Source organism: Solea solea, chromosome 18 (assembly GCF_958295425.1).
Source record: "Solea solea chromosome 18, fSolSol10.1, whole genome shotgun sequence".
Lineage (NCBI taxonomy): Eukaryota > Metazoa > Chordata > Actinopteri > Pleuronectiformes > Soleidae > Solea > Solea solea.
Genome location: NC_081151.1, coordinates 17,081,544 through 17,100,478, shown reverse-complemented (window position 1 = coordinate 17,100,478; position 18,935 = coordinate 17,081,544). Strand labels below are relative to the sequence as shown.

The 18,935-nt window shown below is 39.6% G+C and overlaps 1 protein-coding gene across 1 annotated transcript in view; it reads left to right on the top strand.

The window, feature by feature from the left end:
* Nucleotides 1-349: 349 nt before the first annotated feature.
* The window catches only part of sos2 (son of sevenless homolog 2 (Drosophila)), a 37,641-nt gene continuing 19,055 nt past the window's right edge, over nt 350-18,935 (top strand). The window contains exons 1-6 of the mRNA XM_058614851.1: nt 350-1,281; nt 13,622-13,747; nt 13,898-14,029; nt 14,886-15,050; nt 15,140-15,346; nt 17,993-18,136. Of these exons, the coding sequence (XP_058470834.1) occupies nt 1,198-1,281; nt 13,622-13,747; nt 13,898-14,029; nt 14,886-15,050; nt 15,140-15,346; nt 17,993-18,136 (858 nt within the window). The 5' untranslated portion in view covers nt 350-1,197. The remainder of the gene's footprint in view (nt 1,282-13,621; nt 13,748-13,897; nt 14,030-14,885; nt 15,051-15,139; nt 15,347-17,992; nt 18,137-18,935) is intronic.

The window sequence follows — 18,935 nt, the reverse complement described above, 5'->3', positions numbered from 1 at the left end:
ATCGCAGCAACAAGCATTCTGAGGGATATTTTTTTAATGTAAATGATGTTAAATAATTTCCTCCTAATGTACTGTCGATGTCTTTATACTGATATTAAAATAAAGTGCATTTCTTATTGTTATTAATTGTATTTGATAATGTTGCAGCTGAAACAGGAAGATAGTTTAGAATAAAGAGGTTGGTTATGTTTCCTCCACACAGTCCTGTAACTACACTATCACAGTTCACTCTGGCTTTTCCTTGTGATGAGACAGAAAGTCCAGCCTTGTTTTTCTCTCCCCCCCCCTCGTCCAATAAAATGTGAATTCACGCAGCGTGCGTGCCTGACAGCGGACGCGGCGCGGCAGCAGACAGACAGACAGACGGACAGACAGGCAGGCAGGCAGGCAGGCAGGCAGCGGAGTTGGTACGAACATCTTCGACTTCACACACCAAAAACACCTCGACTCCGCTGCTCCGCTCACAGATGTGCCTCGGACCGCTCGCTCTCTTTGGGGGAGGATTTACCGCTGGATTTAGCGCCCGATCGCCGCGAAGAAGATGCCTAAACCCGCAGTAACCAGCGCAGGAGACAGTGTGCCTTGTTCGGAGCTGAAGGGGTCGTGTGCCACAACATAAAACTCGGAGCGCATCGAGGCCAACAACAGCAGCAGCAGCAGCCGCCGCCGTGTACTCTAGCACTAGTTAGCTGCTCGGCTCAAACTAGCCTGCTAACGTTACAGGTGTTCAGGCAGAAAAAATACCAAACATAACTTGTAGCTGTAGCTAGCTGGCGACAAGTTGCGCCCCCATGTCGTGACTCAAGGCTGAACTTAATGTGCCTGTTTTTCGCCTTTAAACAAACGCCAAGTAGCAAGTATAACACTTAGCAACATTGTTGTTAGCCAGTAGCCTTTTAGCCAGACGCTGTCCCGTGTTTACAGCAGCGAAGCTAGCCACCAAGCTAGCGAGTTAACTTTCTAGCTACATGTGCTGGTTTCTATTTGTAGCTTATTTTTTCACTCTTTAGCCCGATTTCATCGCAGGTTCTCAGTGTTGTTTCGTGATACTCTTCACATTTGCAAGCCAGAGTCGGTTTGACTTTTTTTTTGCCCACCGTGCCTGCCCCGGACTGACCCACCCACAAGGACTATCTATCCGGGGCCGATGCTGACAGTTCAGCCCGGATCACGGCAACGCCAGGAGCCGCTACAGCAATGCAGCCCCAGCAGATATACGACTTTTCAAGTGACGAGAACAGTCACAAATGGAGAGGCCTCTTCGTGCAAGCCTTACGAAAGGTAACGTTTGTTTTAGCTGAACTCTGTCTCACCCACAGTCTCACCAGAGTCTCTTTCATAACACATACTGGAAACACACACACATACACACCTCATTAACACAGACTTTTCCTCCAAAGTTGACAAGTCAACCTGACCACAGTACCCATGTCAGCATGGTTATTATGCTATTATGCTATTATTATAGTTTTCCAGAATGACCAACAGCAACTGTCACTATAAAACACAGTCTATTGAAAACATTTGCTGTTGTTGTTTTCTTAAGTGCCACTAACACTCTTTACAAACATTAATAACAAGATTAAGACCCTCTATTGAAATCTACATGGGATATTCAGGTGCTACAAGTTAATATAACCAAAATCATATCAGAAAAGATTAAAACTGAAATTGTATTTATTGTAAACATAAGTACTTCAACTCCTGGTGCAATTGTGTCATAATTTCTCTGCCCACCCAGTATTTGGGGTATGATAGTTTGGCTGTGTGAGGAAGGATTCCTCTGCCATATTATGACATAACAACAAAATAAAGTCAATTATCTACCTTGAGGGCAAGTTTTGGAAAAAAAACAAGCAATCTACATTTATCACAGTTAAAGCATTCATTTCAATATGAATGTTTTTCACAATTTGTTCAATAGTTTATGCACATACTATATTAAATGCACACCGTATAGCATAATTTAATATACACAATAGTAGACTTCGACTGATATGGTTTTTTTCAATGGCCGATGAATATTTTTAGAAATCAGGGCAGTTGATGGCCAATAATTGATGCCAATTTGTTTGGGCTCATCTATTTCGTTGATTGTCGAATGCTAAAGTCTCTCCAATTTCCATTTTATGTCTGCGCTGCATATACAGTATTTTTGAAAATAAACAACTATATATACTAAGTCAATTAAACATTAAATACACAATACAGTCATTGAAAAACTAAAACTTTTGGATGAAAAATGAAGTTATGAGGTTTCTGAACATGGGGACCTCTGTTGAATTTTTTTTCCAGTAAGTAATGCGGCGTAATTAAGACAAATAGTAATGATAATATTTTGTGTGTGTTTGTTTATTGGGTGTACAGCCTTTGGCCTCCACTGCTGTTGGACAGTGTGATGTCAGTACACTGGGATGAATGAATTTGACCAAACTTGAATATGTTTACCTCATCATCTTTGGCAGTTAAAGTCTCTCCTCCCAGTTCCCCTTAATAACTTCTTCTCACAGTGTGATACAACCCCGCCATACATTCATGATGTTTCATGATCTCTGGTGGTAACGTTAACTCTAAGGATAAATATTAATACAGAAGCCCTGGTGTTGTTCCTGTGTAACAGAACCCCACTTTAAAACATTATTTGACAGGTATGTGTTGTTGCTGCCAACCTCTTAATTTGTTCCTCATTTGGTTTAACAGCAGAGATGCTTTAACCTTGCAGAGCACACTGAGGCATTGAGCAGCCCATTTTCTTTGCTTCTTCCTTGTCAGGTTTCCCTCCTTTTTCCCAAGAAATGCAACTGAATTCTCACGAGGTTCATAGAAACGTTAACTGCAGGAAATATTTTCATTTTAATATCCTTGGTCAGCAGGACTGACCCGTATCAGTTCCCTTTTGATTCTCCCTCTCTCCATTTTCTTGCATCATCCTGGCTTGTCCCCGTCATCACCAGATTTACTTTCTGTTGTCTCTGTCGGGGACATTTTTGTTGAGCTTTAATGCTCTTGGGATATTGTGTTTTTACTGTTCAGTTATGATGAAAGCTGATGCAATGTTGGGTGTACATCCTTTGTGGTACGCTGGGATGGCACAGCAGGCAGTGCTGAAAATGGTGACCTGCAGGAGGTTCGACCCAGGCGCATTTTCATCCAGCCACTTTGTTGTTAGTCTTGCCATTCATACTGCACCCCTTTCAAATTAAATCACAAGTCACAGATCTTTGAAACATTTTGTAATTGGTTTTTATTTTTTAAATTTAAATATCACCCCACCTCTAGTTGTTTTAAAACCACAAAAAAAATCAACATACTGAACAGAATGATTATAGGAAATGATCAATTTGCGATTGTTCCGAAATATATTGGTATTCAATTTCTGATATTATATTTTACTTCTTTATATTCACTTCTGAGCTTCAGTTCAGTATTTGTTGTAATAACATTGAAATGTGACGCAACTACTTGCGGTGCAGTTAATAATAATGCAGTTACAAAGTATGTGTTTCAGTTTTTCATTTGCACTGATCGCGGAACAATGAAAAGTCGCCAAATTAGTCGCAGTTTCTGCGGTTTACCAATTGTGTCGTATTAAATCACAATTTAAATTTGAGAAGATTAGATGTTTAGCTTTAATTTGATATATTTGAATGCAGCAAAACAACACACAACAAAAAAAAGATGCAAACTAGAGTTTTAATTACCTTCACTAATGCTTTTTCACTTTGAGCAACAAAGCCCTGAACCTGGGTATGACTGTGACCTTGTTGTTGACTTAGGCCTTTAATACAAGCACTACAGCGACAGCGTTTACCATGGAATTAGCCGTGCAGTAACGACACATTTCTACAGAACACGGCTGTCACTTATGTCACTCGGTTGAAACGGTGCGATGACGAATCAGGTGAAACTCAGAGAGCAGGTGGGTGGTGGGGCTGCCGCGGTTTCATTGTCTCAACTTGTTACACAACCGCCGGAGGGAAAGCCTGTCACAGATTGACGCAAGAGAAGTTTGTTATGGTTTTGACAGACTGTGACTCGCTGTTTTTCACAGCTGTCCACTGGGGGGGAGGGGGGGGTTCCTTGTCAGAAGGAGCCGCGGTGGATGACTCCAACCCCGAGAGTGATACTGATTGTTGTCGAGAGGAATGAAGAAGAACTGTTTATAAGTTTGGCACATGCACTAGGTAGAGAGACGTCCCCTTCACTTGGTGGGTGATCTGTTGCAGAAAAGAGGAAGACTTATACACACTAATTATTGCATACAGTTGGCTTCTTCTTTTTAGTGTGCATAAACCAGATTAACGTTGGTGTCTGTATCTGTGAATCGCATCTGCAGATGACAGTCACAGCGGTAAATATCGGTCGGTAACGATGCACAATCAATACATCTGTGCGTTCCTAATAATCAGTGAATCGTTAAGGGTATTTATTAGCGTCAGTGACTCAAACTTGTGGATTTTGCTGCTTCTCTTTTGTTTTATAACGCTGCAGATTGCCCCCTGTGAGCCAGACAGAAAATGTGATCTCCACATGTAAGAAATCCAAGCTTCACTGCACATGTGGTGATGATGCAGTGCCTTGTGAAGGTGTGAAGCATCTGATACTTCTGTCCTTGGTTTACGGCGTAGCAATGACGATTCCCGCCATGAGCTGTCGTGTCAAAAGTTCAAGTCTGACCAGAGACCTTTTGTTGCAGTTTTTTTTTCCAACAAGTAATGCTGTGTAATTAAGACAAAAATATGCCTGAGTCATTTGATAGAGGTTTTGACATTTGCATGTTACAGAAGGAGACTTCATTAAACCATAGTGAACTCTTGCCTGTAGCCTGTGAAGAGTTGAAAGGTCAATTTTGACGCCAGAGTTAAACGCATGAAGCTCAGCTTTCCAGTCATGTGTAGTTGACGCACACATGCAGCCGCCTGCGTGTCTGTCTGTGTCATCGATGTTAACTGTGACATTTCATGGACGGGTCCTGTGTTTGTCTCCTAGCTGCGTCTGCGTGTCCCGGCTATTCTAGGCCTCCGCGGCTCGTGTCTGGTGCTATGCAAGAGCGTCATTTTGCCTCTGACATGCTGGTGTTAATAATAACTGTGCATTCCCCGGGTCTGCTGTTTCACTGGCATCGATGGAAAGACCAGAGCTTTGCAGGGTACAGTTTCATTCCATTGCCATGTTGAGCTCTCGCAGCGCTGCGTTGCCGAGTTCACAGGGCTGCTTCTCTCCGTGAGGTGCAGGCTAACTTTCTAAAGCTGAGATTGGTCAGGTTACAAGAATGCTTTATGTTTTTTTTTTTTTTTTCTGTCGGTGTGTTGCTGCTTTCATCCTCTCAACCTGAGCAGTCAGTTAAATTCTGACAGGATTACCTCACCACGGGCCAGGACCTGAAGCTCAGGCTGTATTTTTATTTCAGTCAGATGGTTTTGCTACCACATTTATCCAGGCTAGACAGAGATCTCATCACTTCAGAGTCAGATGCAGTGATTTATTATAGCATTTCACTCCAGAGCCCTACTGTATGAGCTGTTGGCCAACTTTGACAACATATACAACTGTTCTTAATATTTAGCCGTCATCTCTTTTCAAAACCAAAACAGCCTAGAGTCTGATTTACTGAGTCTTTGACCTCTCACTCTAACATGAAGCTATAATAGTTTTTTTATACATATGGTCAGCTTTTGTGAGCACACTGATTTATATACCAGCAATTATGATGACTGAATTCAGACTCTACTGCCTTTTATAAAGAGTTGTTGTTGTTATTATTATTATTATTTATAATTGACAAAACCCAACTAATATTGTGCTTCTCAGTCAGAAGGTTCAGCTGTCAAAGATGCAGCATCCAGGAGGCAGAAATACAAACATTTTTGGAAATTAATGGGAAGAGGGCAGGGTTCCCTCTGTGGATTAGCTGTTTTAATAATGGTGAGATTAACACAAACTGGTTTGACCAAATTTACACAGGTTTAATTGGGTGTCACTTTATTTTTAATATCTTTTTTTTAATCTCACTCGGCTTTTAGCTGTCGTAAAGCCGAATAAATGTTCGTTAAACCCTTGAATCAAGCCAAGAAATTACACTTTCCACAATCAAAAACTGCAAGTCACAGTGCTATCACTTCTACTTATTCCTGTTGACCTTTGTATGTAATTGTAATAGACACAGAACATGCTTAGCTTGACTATTTAACAATATGGTAATCCAACATGGCAGCTTCTGCAGAGAAGACTCATTCCCCATGTAAACATAAATCGATACATATAGTATATATATATCAATATAATATAAAAAGTGTAATTATTTGGTACAACTAGAAAAAAAGAAGCCTTAATTGTACACATTGAACCTTCAAGATCATTTTACGCCCTTTTAATTATCTAGTTTTGTTTTCAATTTTAAATGAATCTTATTAGGCTTTGTTTGCAGTGATATTCAAGCAGCTTCTTATCCAGAATGTGTTCATTTATTATTGACTTTACAGAATTTGCCAAGTAGTTGAAAATCAATAGATTATTTGACTAACTTTAAAATAATTTCTGTGATTTTTTTTTTTTGCAGCCCCTGAAAACAGATACTTGTTTGATTATAAATCAACTGTTGTTGATTAAGTGACCGACTCAGTTGTTGATCATATGTCTGGATTTGCTCTTTACACCCTTTTTAATTAAGTTTATACGAAATTGTGCGCTGTAATTTACTAGCTGGACGCTGCATATCTCACGCAGCCCTTTGTCAGTTTAATACCTTATCTCTGCGATGAGCTTCGTGTTGATCGGACAGGATGTTCCTTGTAACAGGTTGCACTTCCTGTGCACCAGCCCCAGGCCGTCCGCAGAGAAGAGTGCAGACGAAAGAATGAGGCTGATTAATACCCCACCACCACCACCCACCACCCACCCTCCACCCTCCCCACAGTATTGAATCAGCTCTGTGAAGAACATCAGTTCATCCTCAGATGGGGTTTAGGCAGAGGATGGGTGGTGGACACGTGGGTCACTGGGTCAGGTCAGACTGAAAGTCATGGCGAGGTCACGTGCCGTGGACGTCACGTCAACCAACGTTTGACCCCGTAAATTGAATGCGAGATGGCAAATGGTTATTAAATGTCAGGAATGTGTTTGTGTGTCATTGTGTGCACGGGTTTGTTTGTCATTTACAGTATAGATAAGTTCATATAGTTCATGCTGCATCTGTTTCTATTTCTGTGTCCAAATGATTTTCACTGAGCTGTCTGAGCTGATCTCTGCCCTATGGTTCCCTAGACAGTCTGGTTGTAATGGCAGATGATGTCATGGCATGAATCACAAACAGTGACACATGCTCGGGTATAATAACAAGCCCCACCCCCACCTCTTTACCACACACACATACATACACACACACAAAGCCACATTACCTGCAACCTGAGCCTGATTCAGCCCCATATACACAGCCAGGAGAATAATCAATTGAATTAGAAATGTTAACCCTGTATTAACACTGTCCGGCCTCTGTTACTATCCCAATCTCTCTGTTCTTTTACCACTGACACGCACAACAACACCTGATCACTCCGTTACAGCTGAGATGTGCAGCCTCTGAGGAAACGAGATGTAAAAATTATGCAAAATCTGATGGTGACTTGCATCACTGTGTCTCTTAATACCAAAATACACCTGCAATGAAATAAAAAGTTGGTTTAAAATATTTTTGAATGATAATTTTTACGCAAATATACCATATTAGATGTTAATCAGTTTGTAATGTCAACATAACTAGGGCTGGGTACCATTACTGCCTTCATGGATAATTTTCATTCATTCAATTCAAGATTTTTCACTTTCCATACCAATTCAGATTAGAGCTTCATTTTTTTTTTGCGATATAAAAACGCAATGAAATAATTAAAATAAAAAAAACATAATAAACAATGACACAGGACAACAGAGACCCAAACTTGATTTGAAACACTCCCAGTCTGATTTCATGTTAATAAGAGCTGCCAAATAAGTGCAACAGAAAACAATAACAGTCAATGCACTGCATCAAGAATTGTGCCAATTAATAGCATTTATTGAATGGGAATAAGGACATTTTGTATCTTTTCTGTATTTTTTTTGGTTATGAAAGAGTGTCGCAAAATGAATGCTGCAAATCTCTAACCTGGTGTGTCATTTAAATATTAATGTTGCATAAATTCACTCTTTAATTGATATGATCACACAGCGCAACATTAGAGTACAAATGTAGGTCATAATTCTAAACTCTGAACCTTAAAACCTAGTTTGAGGTCAAAATTCACATCCAAGAAGCGCCTCAGACAATTTGAAGTAATTACCAAGTTGACCAGCAGACGGCGCTGTGAGTGCAAATCTCAAAATCCTGAGGTAGACTGGTTTGAATATTTAGATAAAATCTGTATAGCTTTTTGCTTTAACAATGAGATTTGTCTTTGTCCGCGGCATTGTTTTGACTCATTCATTCTCATTGAATACAGTTAGGATGTTAGTGTTGTTAAAGATACCGAGTGAATTGACTGCATATTAATAATAAACACGCATATTGATTCAGTGGTGCCACCAGTAGTGGTAGTGTTGGTAGTACAATTATCAAACTAGTTGCCGGTGTATTCAGTCGTGAAACTACTAATCCATTAACTGCCACAGTTTTGGTTTGTACAGTGTTATACGATGGTAGAAAATGGCAAAATCACACTCCTAGAGCTCAATGTCATGATCATGGCCTCCAAATGATTTTTTTTTCTGCTAATCATTAGCTCACCAGGCACACGTCACATGTTGGATTGTTGGGCCTTGGTGTATGAAGTATGAGCCATAAAATGATTAATGATTAAACAAGAAAGTAACAGCTGATCCATCGACATTGAGACAAATCACAGCTGCAGCCCTATATTCAGTTTTCCCATGCAATAATCTATAACTCAGCATTTAAACTATAGGTATAAAAAATAGATGACTTATGCTAGTATTGATTAATGTACTGATTTCTTATTTTAGTTATTGGTAATTGTCTGTATTTCAGCTATTTTTTTCTTTCCTTTTCTTGTTTTCATCCAGTCCAAAATCCAAAGATTATTGGTGATATTGACTGATATCAGAAACCCGAGTATCTACTATTACCAATATTAGTCCAATATAGTCATTTTAGACCACTCATTAACTATTTTGTGTGGAGTCATTTCAAAGACATAATTCTCCAACAGTGTAACACATATTGTTCTCCCAAAAAGAAGAAATAAACAGCCCAAACATGACTCAACTAAAATGCTTTTGCTGATTTTTATTTTCACTTTTACAGTCTGTGCATACTGTAGCGATATATAGGATTGTTGGATTGTATCGGATTTTTCCATTTTTATCTGTCCGATAGCCGATCCAGTGATTTTGACCAATATCAGTCTGATACCGATACTGACCAATACCCATCCCTAGTTTATCTGCAGATTCAGCATTTGGGGTGTGTGTGTGTGTGTGTGTGTGTGTGTGTGTGTGTGTGTGTGTGTGTGTGTGTGTGTGTGTGTGTGTGTGTGTGTGTGTGTGTGTGTGTGTGTGTGTGTGTGTGTGTGTGTGTGTGTGTGTGTGTGTGTGTGTGTGTGTGTGTGTGTGTGTGTGTGTGTGTGTGTGTGTGTGTGTGTATGTACATAGTGCTATTTGTATTTTTGCCAGGTGCTCTGGATAAAATATTTTTTGTTTTCATCCCTGTATGTGAACGCTGATTTTCCCATTCTCACCCTCATCTTCTCTGTATGTGTCGTATGAACTCACTGCTGTTGCCTCCTCATACAAGCATCAATATCACGCCGTCTGCTGCTATGATCTCCCCCCAGTAGTGAGAGTGAGTGAGTGAGCGCTGGGACTTCCTGTACACTAGCCTTTCCCTTCTTAATGGAGCTGACCCATGAAACTGAACACCATAACATGGAACAAGTGGATGTGCATGAGAGCGAGTTACATATGATGGAGATTCTCCTTTATTTAATGCCAATATCTAGTGGAGAATTGAAAATCTTTATTGTCAGACGTTATGTAACTATTTTCTTAATTTTTCCATAAAACAACAAATATGTACATTAAGCAGTTAAAGGTAATGTTACAGATGATCTAATATTTGGCATTTTGGCTTGATAAATGACGTAATTACATTTTTGGTGGATTAGCTGAATAATTGATTGTTTGATCCTTTTGGTTTTTTACGAGAAAAAACAAGTGTTCTCATGCATTGATTACTGCTGACGTGTTGTGTAATGCTGTGTATTATTCCTTGGTGAATCTGCTCTTTTGAGCTCATAACATTTATTGCATATTCAAAGAAGAGAGGACAGATGTTTTGAGTTGAAACACTCACTTGAACTGAGAATGCTTTAAATGCAGGAGTTCCCCCTGCGTTGCTTTGCTTTCACTTTGCTTGCCTCTTACACCGTGGCTGCGGCCAACGGTATCCGACCATGTTACAGCCAGCAGCCATTAGGATCTGGTTGCATGATACTGTAAATACACAGAGCTGCAGTCATACCTGCACATGTGGCCCACGCTCACTTTTCACTCCTCAGTTTAGACGTCCTCATCAAGCACAAGTGACAGACTGACGGAGAGCAAGTCACTTATGGGGCAGCATACTGTCCTCAATTCAAAGACTCAGCCAAAAAAAGATTTACTCCCATTGAATCGCTATAAAAACGTTTGTCAGCAACTTGTTTTCTTTCAAGCAGGTAGAGCTGTCATTTGACAAAAGGACAAAAGTGAATTGATTGTGAAATTGATTTTCTAATAATTGATCATTTGTTTCAGAATTATGAAATAATACAGATTAATATGTAGGAATCTGATGCCATTTGTCCAAATCTGTGTCTATCAAATATAATCACCGTATACTGTTTATTTTTCATTTAATATTTTTCATTTAATTTTCTAACAAAAGGTATATGCCGTCAGTGTGAACCCAGAACCCCCCCACCAATAGATTGAATAATATTTGCATAGTTAAAAATAATATAATCATATCATATAATCTAACATCTGAGAAATAATCATGTACAGGTTGTCTCGCACTAAACATTTGGGAATTTGGTAAAAACATCACATTTTATCTAGTCACTCATGTATAATTTTGTGTATTTTCGTTGCTCTTTGTCTCATCCTGACATTGTTGGAGAGAGACGACACTTGTTGGATGCGGGCCTCTCAGAAACCGGCCAACTATTCTGTGAATGGAGTCGAGGGAAACCCCCGTAGTTTCAGTGTGGTGACTCACAGCTCCTGGTGTCCTGTGGAATTTGGTCAAGTGCCTATTTGTGGTTGCGAGGATATATCTCATAACCTACTTCTGCTTTGATTCCCCCCCCCCCCCCTCCGCCAACTAGAGTTAAACTTGTGGCTTATTTATAACTCTTAGGTCTTGTGAGTGTCAAAACAGAGCATCAAAAACAGAAATGACGTACAGAAGCATAAATGGGGCCTAAGTTGTGGCGGCGGATTTTCCAGCTCTTGTTTTAAAAAGCATCTCAATGTTGTTAATGAATCACTGTGTGAATCCAAAACAGATTTTGGGGAAGAGACCATTTATAACTGCCAAACTCTTCTGTTTCCTCTGTTTGCCTCCATTTATTTTATCTCAACAAAAAAATTCAAACTTGAGACAGAGGGGACATCCTGCCTGTCGCTGCATCTTTGTTAAGTCAGAGCACAAGAATGCATGAAGCCCGGTCTGCGTTGACCTTTTAGCGCTCCTCTCACATTCCTTAATCTGGGGGCAATGTTTTGTCATCATAATGCCCCACTTTACTTTAGGCCAGGGTAATTCCATCACTAGCACGTGAGCGGGTCATGCTTTTGTGTATGGAGGCTCACTTTTCTATCCACCTCTCCTCTTTTTTCCCTCCCCCCTCTAAGTCTGCTTTGGCTGCTATAATAGTATCTCAACTGACAGCATTCCTGCAAAAGGGCACGGCCCAAATGACGACAACGTTTAGTAAGCTGGAGGCTGGTCGTGAGGTGTTCTTCTTCTTTTCCTCCCTGTAAACCCGATTAAGCCACACCTTCTCTGCTGTGTGCTCCTGAAACCACACCCCCTGCCAGAGTGGTTTCTCCCTCAGGAGACACCTGGATGACTCCATGAAACGGCCAGGGAAAAAATGCATTTTTATGCATGTTTCCTTGATGGAAAGAGTGGAATTATCAGCTGATTTTTTTTACAGCAATTTGATTTATGCTATTGTGTCAAAATTTGCCATCATGATTAACTTTGTCTAGACAATTATTGTAGTAATTCAGGCTTGAAATTTGCTTGGAAATTATTGTATCCTTTTTTCAGTGGTAGCAGGGACAGTTTTTCTTGTTGGGGAATTCAAGGTTGCACTATCTATATCCAAGAGACTCCTGAGTCATCTGCCAAAAATGATTGCATTACCAAATTATACTTTCACAAAACCAGATCCAAATGTTCCAACGTGGAAATTAGTTTATTTCGGTTGTCTGCTTTCATTTTAGTTGCAGTTAAACACAGTTTAAGTGTGTTTATTAACAACAGTGTTGTGTTTTAATTGTGTTTTAAATGCATTATGTGGGCAGAGAATAGTTATTTCTGAGACTTGGACTCTAACCTGATTTGTAGCACATGATTGGCCCCCATCCACCCCACACTCACCTGTGATGATCAGGAGCGGGAAGGAAAAGAAAATTATTGAATTATACCACAGCCACATTTTCCTTCCGGAGATATAGCTCTGCTAGTTACAACAAACAATCTATTGCCTAAGAGCATTTTTGTATGATTAATGTGACCACCAATTGCCCCTAGGCTAACACATCACACCATTTTATCACCATTTTATAAGGAGACAAAAGAAAGAAATACTCTCAAAAAATGCAATGAAAAAAGTCAACAAATATGTTATTTTTTATGGCTGATACTGATTTTTCGAAATTTAGTTCAGCCAATGGCTAATGTTTTTTGCGGATTTTCTTCCTTTTCCTCCTGCTGCTCAAATAGAACAGTTTTATAATAACAAATGTTACACAAAATTGATTGCCTTTATTTTTTCTAATCTGCATTTTGTCTGTGCTGCAGTGCACTTGTATATTTTAAATAAAAAGAATGTATAAACCAAGTAATAAATGCATGAAACATTAAATAATATACTTTGTCCATTTAACTTTTGTTGCTACTATTAAACCAGTGCAAAAATGTGATAATTAAATAATCTGCAATAACTGTTTTTCAATGTGATAATACTATAAAAGAAATTACTAAATGTCAAGTTTTCGCTCACTACAAATCAACTAAACACACTGTTGTATAATATCCTCAATCTCAACATGCTGTGGTTATACTTTGGGAATTGATGAGCTTTGATGAAAACATTAAGAGCTTGAGATAATGTGTCTGTACTTGTTGTCCTGATGTCATTAAACGTGACCTAAGCCTAACTGAGGTGCATCATACCAGGTGTTACAATCACTTTCACCTTATCACACAGTTTCACTAGACCGTTATCACTAACGAGGGAGAACTTTAAAAGGAGAACTTGAAATCTGATAAGAAACTAAAATCGAAACGCCCTATTTGTCGTAGATGATCTCCTCTAACCAGATGTGTCTTTTTCTGTTTGTGCGTAACGTTCAGGTGCAGAAGCAGGTCCACCCAAACCTCACGGCGAAGGAGGACGCCCTGCAGCACATCGAGGAGCTGATCCTGCAGCTGCTCAACATGTTGTGTGTGGCCCAGCCTCGCTCTGTACAGGATGTAGAGGTGAGGCCTCTTTAGTATCTTTGCGCCGCAGATTACGCAAATGTAAATAAATGTATAAAAGCTTGGCTTTCATCTAAACTGCCTGCAGCTTGAACATTTTCTCCTCTAATTTAAAGAGGAAAAATAAATCTCCCTCTCCTTCTTTACCAGGAACGTGTCCAGAAAACCTTTCCTCACCCAATAGATAAGTGGGCGATTGCCGACGCACAGTCAGCAATCGAGAAACGCAAGAGAAGGAATCCCCTACTTCTTCCTGTGGATAAAATACACCCACTGCTTAAGGTAAATCCTTTCTGGGTCAAAGATTACTCTTTATAAACAGGTTTTGATAAGCATCCTTGGAGAAATCCCAGTTTTTCACTTCACAAATAGTGCATAGCGGTCACATTCACATTGTTTTTGAAACTTTATCAGCTCTGCCGTGAATGCCGGACTTTATTTCAATCTTACTTAGCACACAGTTTTGACAGATCATGATGGAATTGGCCTGAACTGATCTGGTCTGTCATGCTGGTTCAGACACTGGAGGAGAACCAAAATCAAAGTGGTTCGAGACCCAAAATTAGGAACTCATTGGTGGCTGTGTCAATTAGAGGTCGACCTTTATGGGTTTTTCTACGGCCAATACCAATTTTAGACATTGTGTCATTTGTTATACTTGGCCAATTCATAAATAATAATCGCCCAGTGCTGATAACCCAGACGATTCATCCGTCTACCTCTACGGTCAATGTAATAAGCTGTAGCCAAAAGGAAGAAGTAAGGACAACATACCATGATGGAGGAAACCAAGAACATGCATTGATCTCCGGAAAAGAAAAAATGTCCTGGTGGCGATTTGGGCGTCTCCTGAAATCCAGCTTGTAGAATCTCAATGCAATCTGCCACGTTACCAATCTCATGTTTCCTTCCACTCACATTGTACATTAAGCCACGCCTGCCATTGATGACACAGGGCAGTCTAACTTTGGTTCAGATTAAGAGGTGTGAACGTGGGCTGGTTTAATTAGAACCTCAAGGTTTTGAGTGGAGCTAGAGCCTGAACGGGACCCTGTGCTTGCCTGTGTGAAAGCATGACCCTTGTGTAACACGCAATACTGATCCTTTTTTAATCAAATTGGTTCATTTTATCCAACAGGAGGTTTTGGGCTACAAAGTGGACTACCATGTTTCCCTCTACATCGTGGCAGTGCTTGAGTACATATCAGCAGACATACTGAAGCTGGCAGGAAACTATGTCGGCAACATTCGGCACTATGAAATCAACCAACAGGACATCAAGGTGTCCATGTGCGCGGACAAGGTGAGCGTCTGAAGCTGTCCAACATCACCAGTCGCTTTAGATCTGATTGTCTGTGGTTGGTTTACTATTTTCTCACGGTGTTCTTCTAGGTGTTGATGGACATGTTTGACCAGGAGGAGGACATCGGTCTGATGTCTCAGTGCACAGAGGAGCCGTCCTCGTCCGGGGAGCTGACGTACGACGACCTGGTGAGGCTTGAAATCGCGGAGGAGCGGCAGTACCTACGAGAGCTCGACCTCATCATCAAAGTGTTTCGGCACCATTTCCTCTCCAACCCCAAAATCTTCACGCCTCAGGTAGAGAAAATTTAAACATCAGTATTGTTTACTATGTTCAGGTTTTATTTATTGTGATGTGGTGCCAGAAAATCCCTGTGCATTGTTCTTCCCTGTTTTTCAGGGAATGCCCTTTTAATATTTAATACACAACTGTGTTACAGCTGTAAGCTAAATAGAAATTACAAAGCGGCTGATCTGAAAACAACAAAGACTGCTGAGAAAGAATGTTTTCTAGTAGAACTTTAGAATTGTATTACAACACGACGGAGCCTAGTATGCTTAATAAGAGACTGCCACTGTTGCATATTAAACAAGTGTAAACTAAGGGCTGCTCTGTTGTGCAGTGTCTCAGACGTGCAAATCACAATGACATGAAAAAACAGCAATAAATCACAAAACGCAAACAGTAAATGTCAAAACACTAGCAAATAAGTATTTTGTTTTCATTTGTTATTGTGCTTATTTGCTGTTTTGTATAGTTGTGGTAATTTGCTGGTTTTTATTTGCTTTCTTTGATAAGTTTTATTTAGTACTTTGCTGTTTCGTTCTGAAATTTACTGTTGTATTTTTTTGGGAAAGAGAATTTACACTGACATTTTCCCCACAACATTTCTCATTATCTGTTTTCTTTTAGTTTTTCTTCACATTTCATGTTTGAAATAAATTAATTCCCTCAAATTCATTCATTGATTTGCACTTAAGGGCCACTGTAACCACAGTGATTTAAAAACCATCGTTTCCGAAACAGCTATATTCACTTACCAAAGATCCTTCTTCAGTGTTTGTCTGAATTTGACTGTATTCCCTTTTTATATTATCAAAATAATGTTTGCAAATCATTTTTTTGTCTTTGCGTACCCCTGGGAGTACAAGTACCCCAGTTTGGGAATCACTGCCTTACACATTAGTGTACACATAGTATACACATAGTTTAGTTCCCTTGCTCTAATGCCGACTTGTAAACAAAGCGTCAGGATTCTAACTGTAAACCTAATTACAAAGTAATTTCAGCCAAATCCAGCATAAGACTGTTTGAAGATTACAGCTTGAAAGTCTATAATTGGCTCACTGGTAATCGGCGTCGTGGACTAAACCAAAATTCCGCCGAGATAATTTTTTTGATTTGACAGCTGTAAGTCGTCTTTTGTGATGGACAATGTGACCAGAGGAACAATCATCCAGTATGCAAATGAGGAAGCCAATTTATCTATACCTGCAAAACAGGCTCCAGCAATTCTGTACCATTTCCTTGAGGCACTTACTGACCTCTCTGATACACATTTTGGTCTCAACAAATTACTGATAACCCTGCGTGTCTAATCTGGCAATTAACTCCTCTCAATCTGCTCCAAAAAAAAAAAGGAAGGCAAACGTATAAGTATGGCGTTTAACGTTGGGTCTGTGGGTTGAGACGAAGTGAATGGAAAGTTGAGTTTAATGGGTTGATGTGGCTTTGCATATTTTGGGTTGGGTAATTTGTGGTATCATTTGGGTGAGGAGCATAAACCTTTGTCAGGCCCCTAGGAATGCAGAACATGCAATTATGTTGAGACAGGAACAACATCTGCAGCCCTCGCCAAAATAACCTCAATTATGTCTGTTGAAACTCTGCATACTGTAATCTGAAATTACGTCGCAATGTCAGGACAGTGTAACTGTGGAATAATGACAGGACAGACTCTCACAGTCACTAATCACTCCTGACTATTTTAGGGTTGACTAATGATTTCTTCAGGCAATCCGAAGCTGTTGCTGCTGCTGCTGCTGCTGCTGCTGCTGCTTCTGCTGCTGCTGCTGCTGCTGCTGCTGTTGTTGTTGTTATTTAGAGTTTGTTCTCACCACTTTTGTTTTAGTGTTTATTTATCCAAGGGAGGTTGACTGAGAGTGGGAGCACTTTGTGCAACACCCTGCCACACGCTCATGGTTAAACACATTCGGCTTGTTTTCATGCACTCAAGTAACCTGCTTATTCTTGGTGTCCTATAGTAAGGTGATAAATAAGTGATAAATAAACTGCAATATCAAAATAATGGAAAAAATGTTTTAGCGTTTTGTCACAATCGCATCATTTGGCTTAATCGCAGCACAATTAAGCCAAATCGGTTATATGGACGCGACCGTCTTTTCCACATCAGTCAAGTTGGGCAATATGGCTTATTAATAATATCTCAATATTTTTAGGCTATATCCTGATATACGAGATATATTGGGATATTAATTGTATTACAGCCTTAAAATACAGGTATTACCTTTAATTTCAGATAATACCTGGTTTATTTCTTTGGCTTTTTAATGTTAAATGTAGGCTATTTACGTGTTTTAGAAACAGTAAAATTGCTTATAGATATAGTAAAAAACACTTGGCTTTGGGTTTCCAAGTACTTAAACCATGGGTTTGTCAGTAATAAAAGAAGAGCCAGTTTTCACCGCTGTGTTTTCCTACTATAGTTATTCCAAATGCTACAATTAAGAAACACTCTCTTCTCTCTTTTTTTGTGTTATTTTGAGTTTCCTATGAGCATCAACTCCGTCTCAGTCTAGTCACGAAACAGGTTGAGCACATTTTCCTGGAGGTGTCAAACAGGGTCACTAGTCCGTCCCTCTACAGCAGACTTTCCCATCAACTCTGTGGCTTCACTCCTGTCTCCTGTGTTCTTGTTGCAGGATGTGGAGGTAATATTCAGTAACATCCTGGACATCCACGAGCTAACGGTGAAGCTGCTGGGTCTGATCGAGGACGCTGTGGAGATGACGGCCGATGGCAGTCCTCATCCACTGGTGGGCAGCTGCTTTGAAGACCTAGCAGAGGTAAGGAGCATGTCTGCATTCATTTTTTTACACAGTTCCCACACTGCTGATGCCAGATCAGACTTCCTCTTTATTTGGTAATGCATTGCTTAAATCATCAAGTTTATACGATTTCAGGGAAATCATTTTTTTTTTAATCAGAGAAATGTTTCGAGGGATGTACATGATTACACAAAGTCTTAAATTAACCCTAACCCTAAAATTAAATTTTAAATTGAGAGTTGATCAGCAAACGACATTGTCTTGTTTGCATGATAACCTCTGAATTATATTTCTTCAAACTTTTCCATCCAACCAAAAGCATTAAAAGCAAAGTTGTCGAGTCTAAGTAAAATGTATCTGAATCTTGGATTTTTGTACTATTAGAATTGACACTTTTAACCTATATTAAATAACAAGGGCCATCCCTCTTGCTTAACATTTGTAAGAAAAATAATTTGAATAAATAATGAATTATCCGAAAACATTTTATGTTTATGAATCTACTTAAATTCACTTTCACTTTGTTCCTGTCCAATTATTTCTTAAATCTACAACAAATTGAGTCCCACCAAAAACGCAGTGGGAAAAAAGGGTAAAAACACATTTCACTGTCCCATAAAGATTCCGACAGAAATACCAACAAAAGTACTGGCCTGTGAAGTCACTCCCACTTCCAAATGTGCCAACCCATAAATGTAAAATTAAAAATATTACTATATTACTTGTTTTTCAATTATATACAGTACATTTGTGCTGGTTTATATTTGTCATCACCTGCTGCTTACTGAGTGCCGGAAAAAGTTCTTGCTCTGAAAAT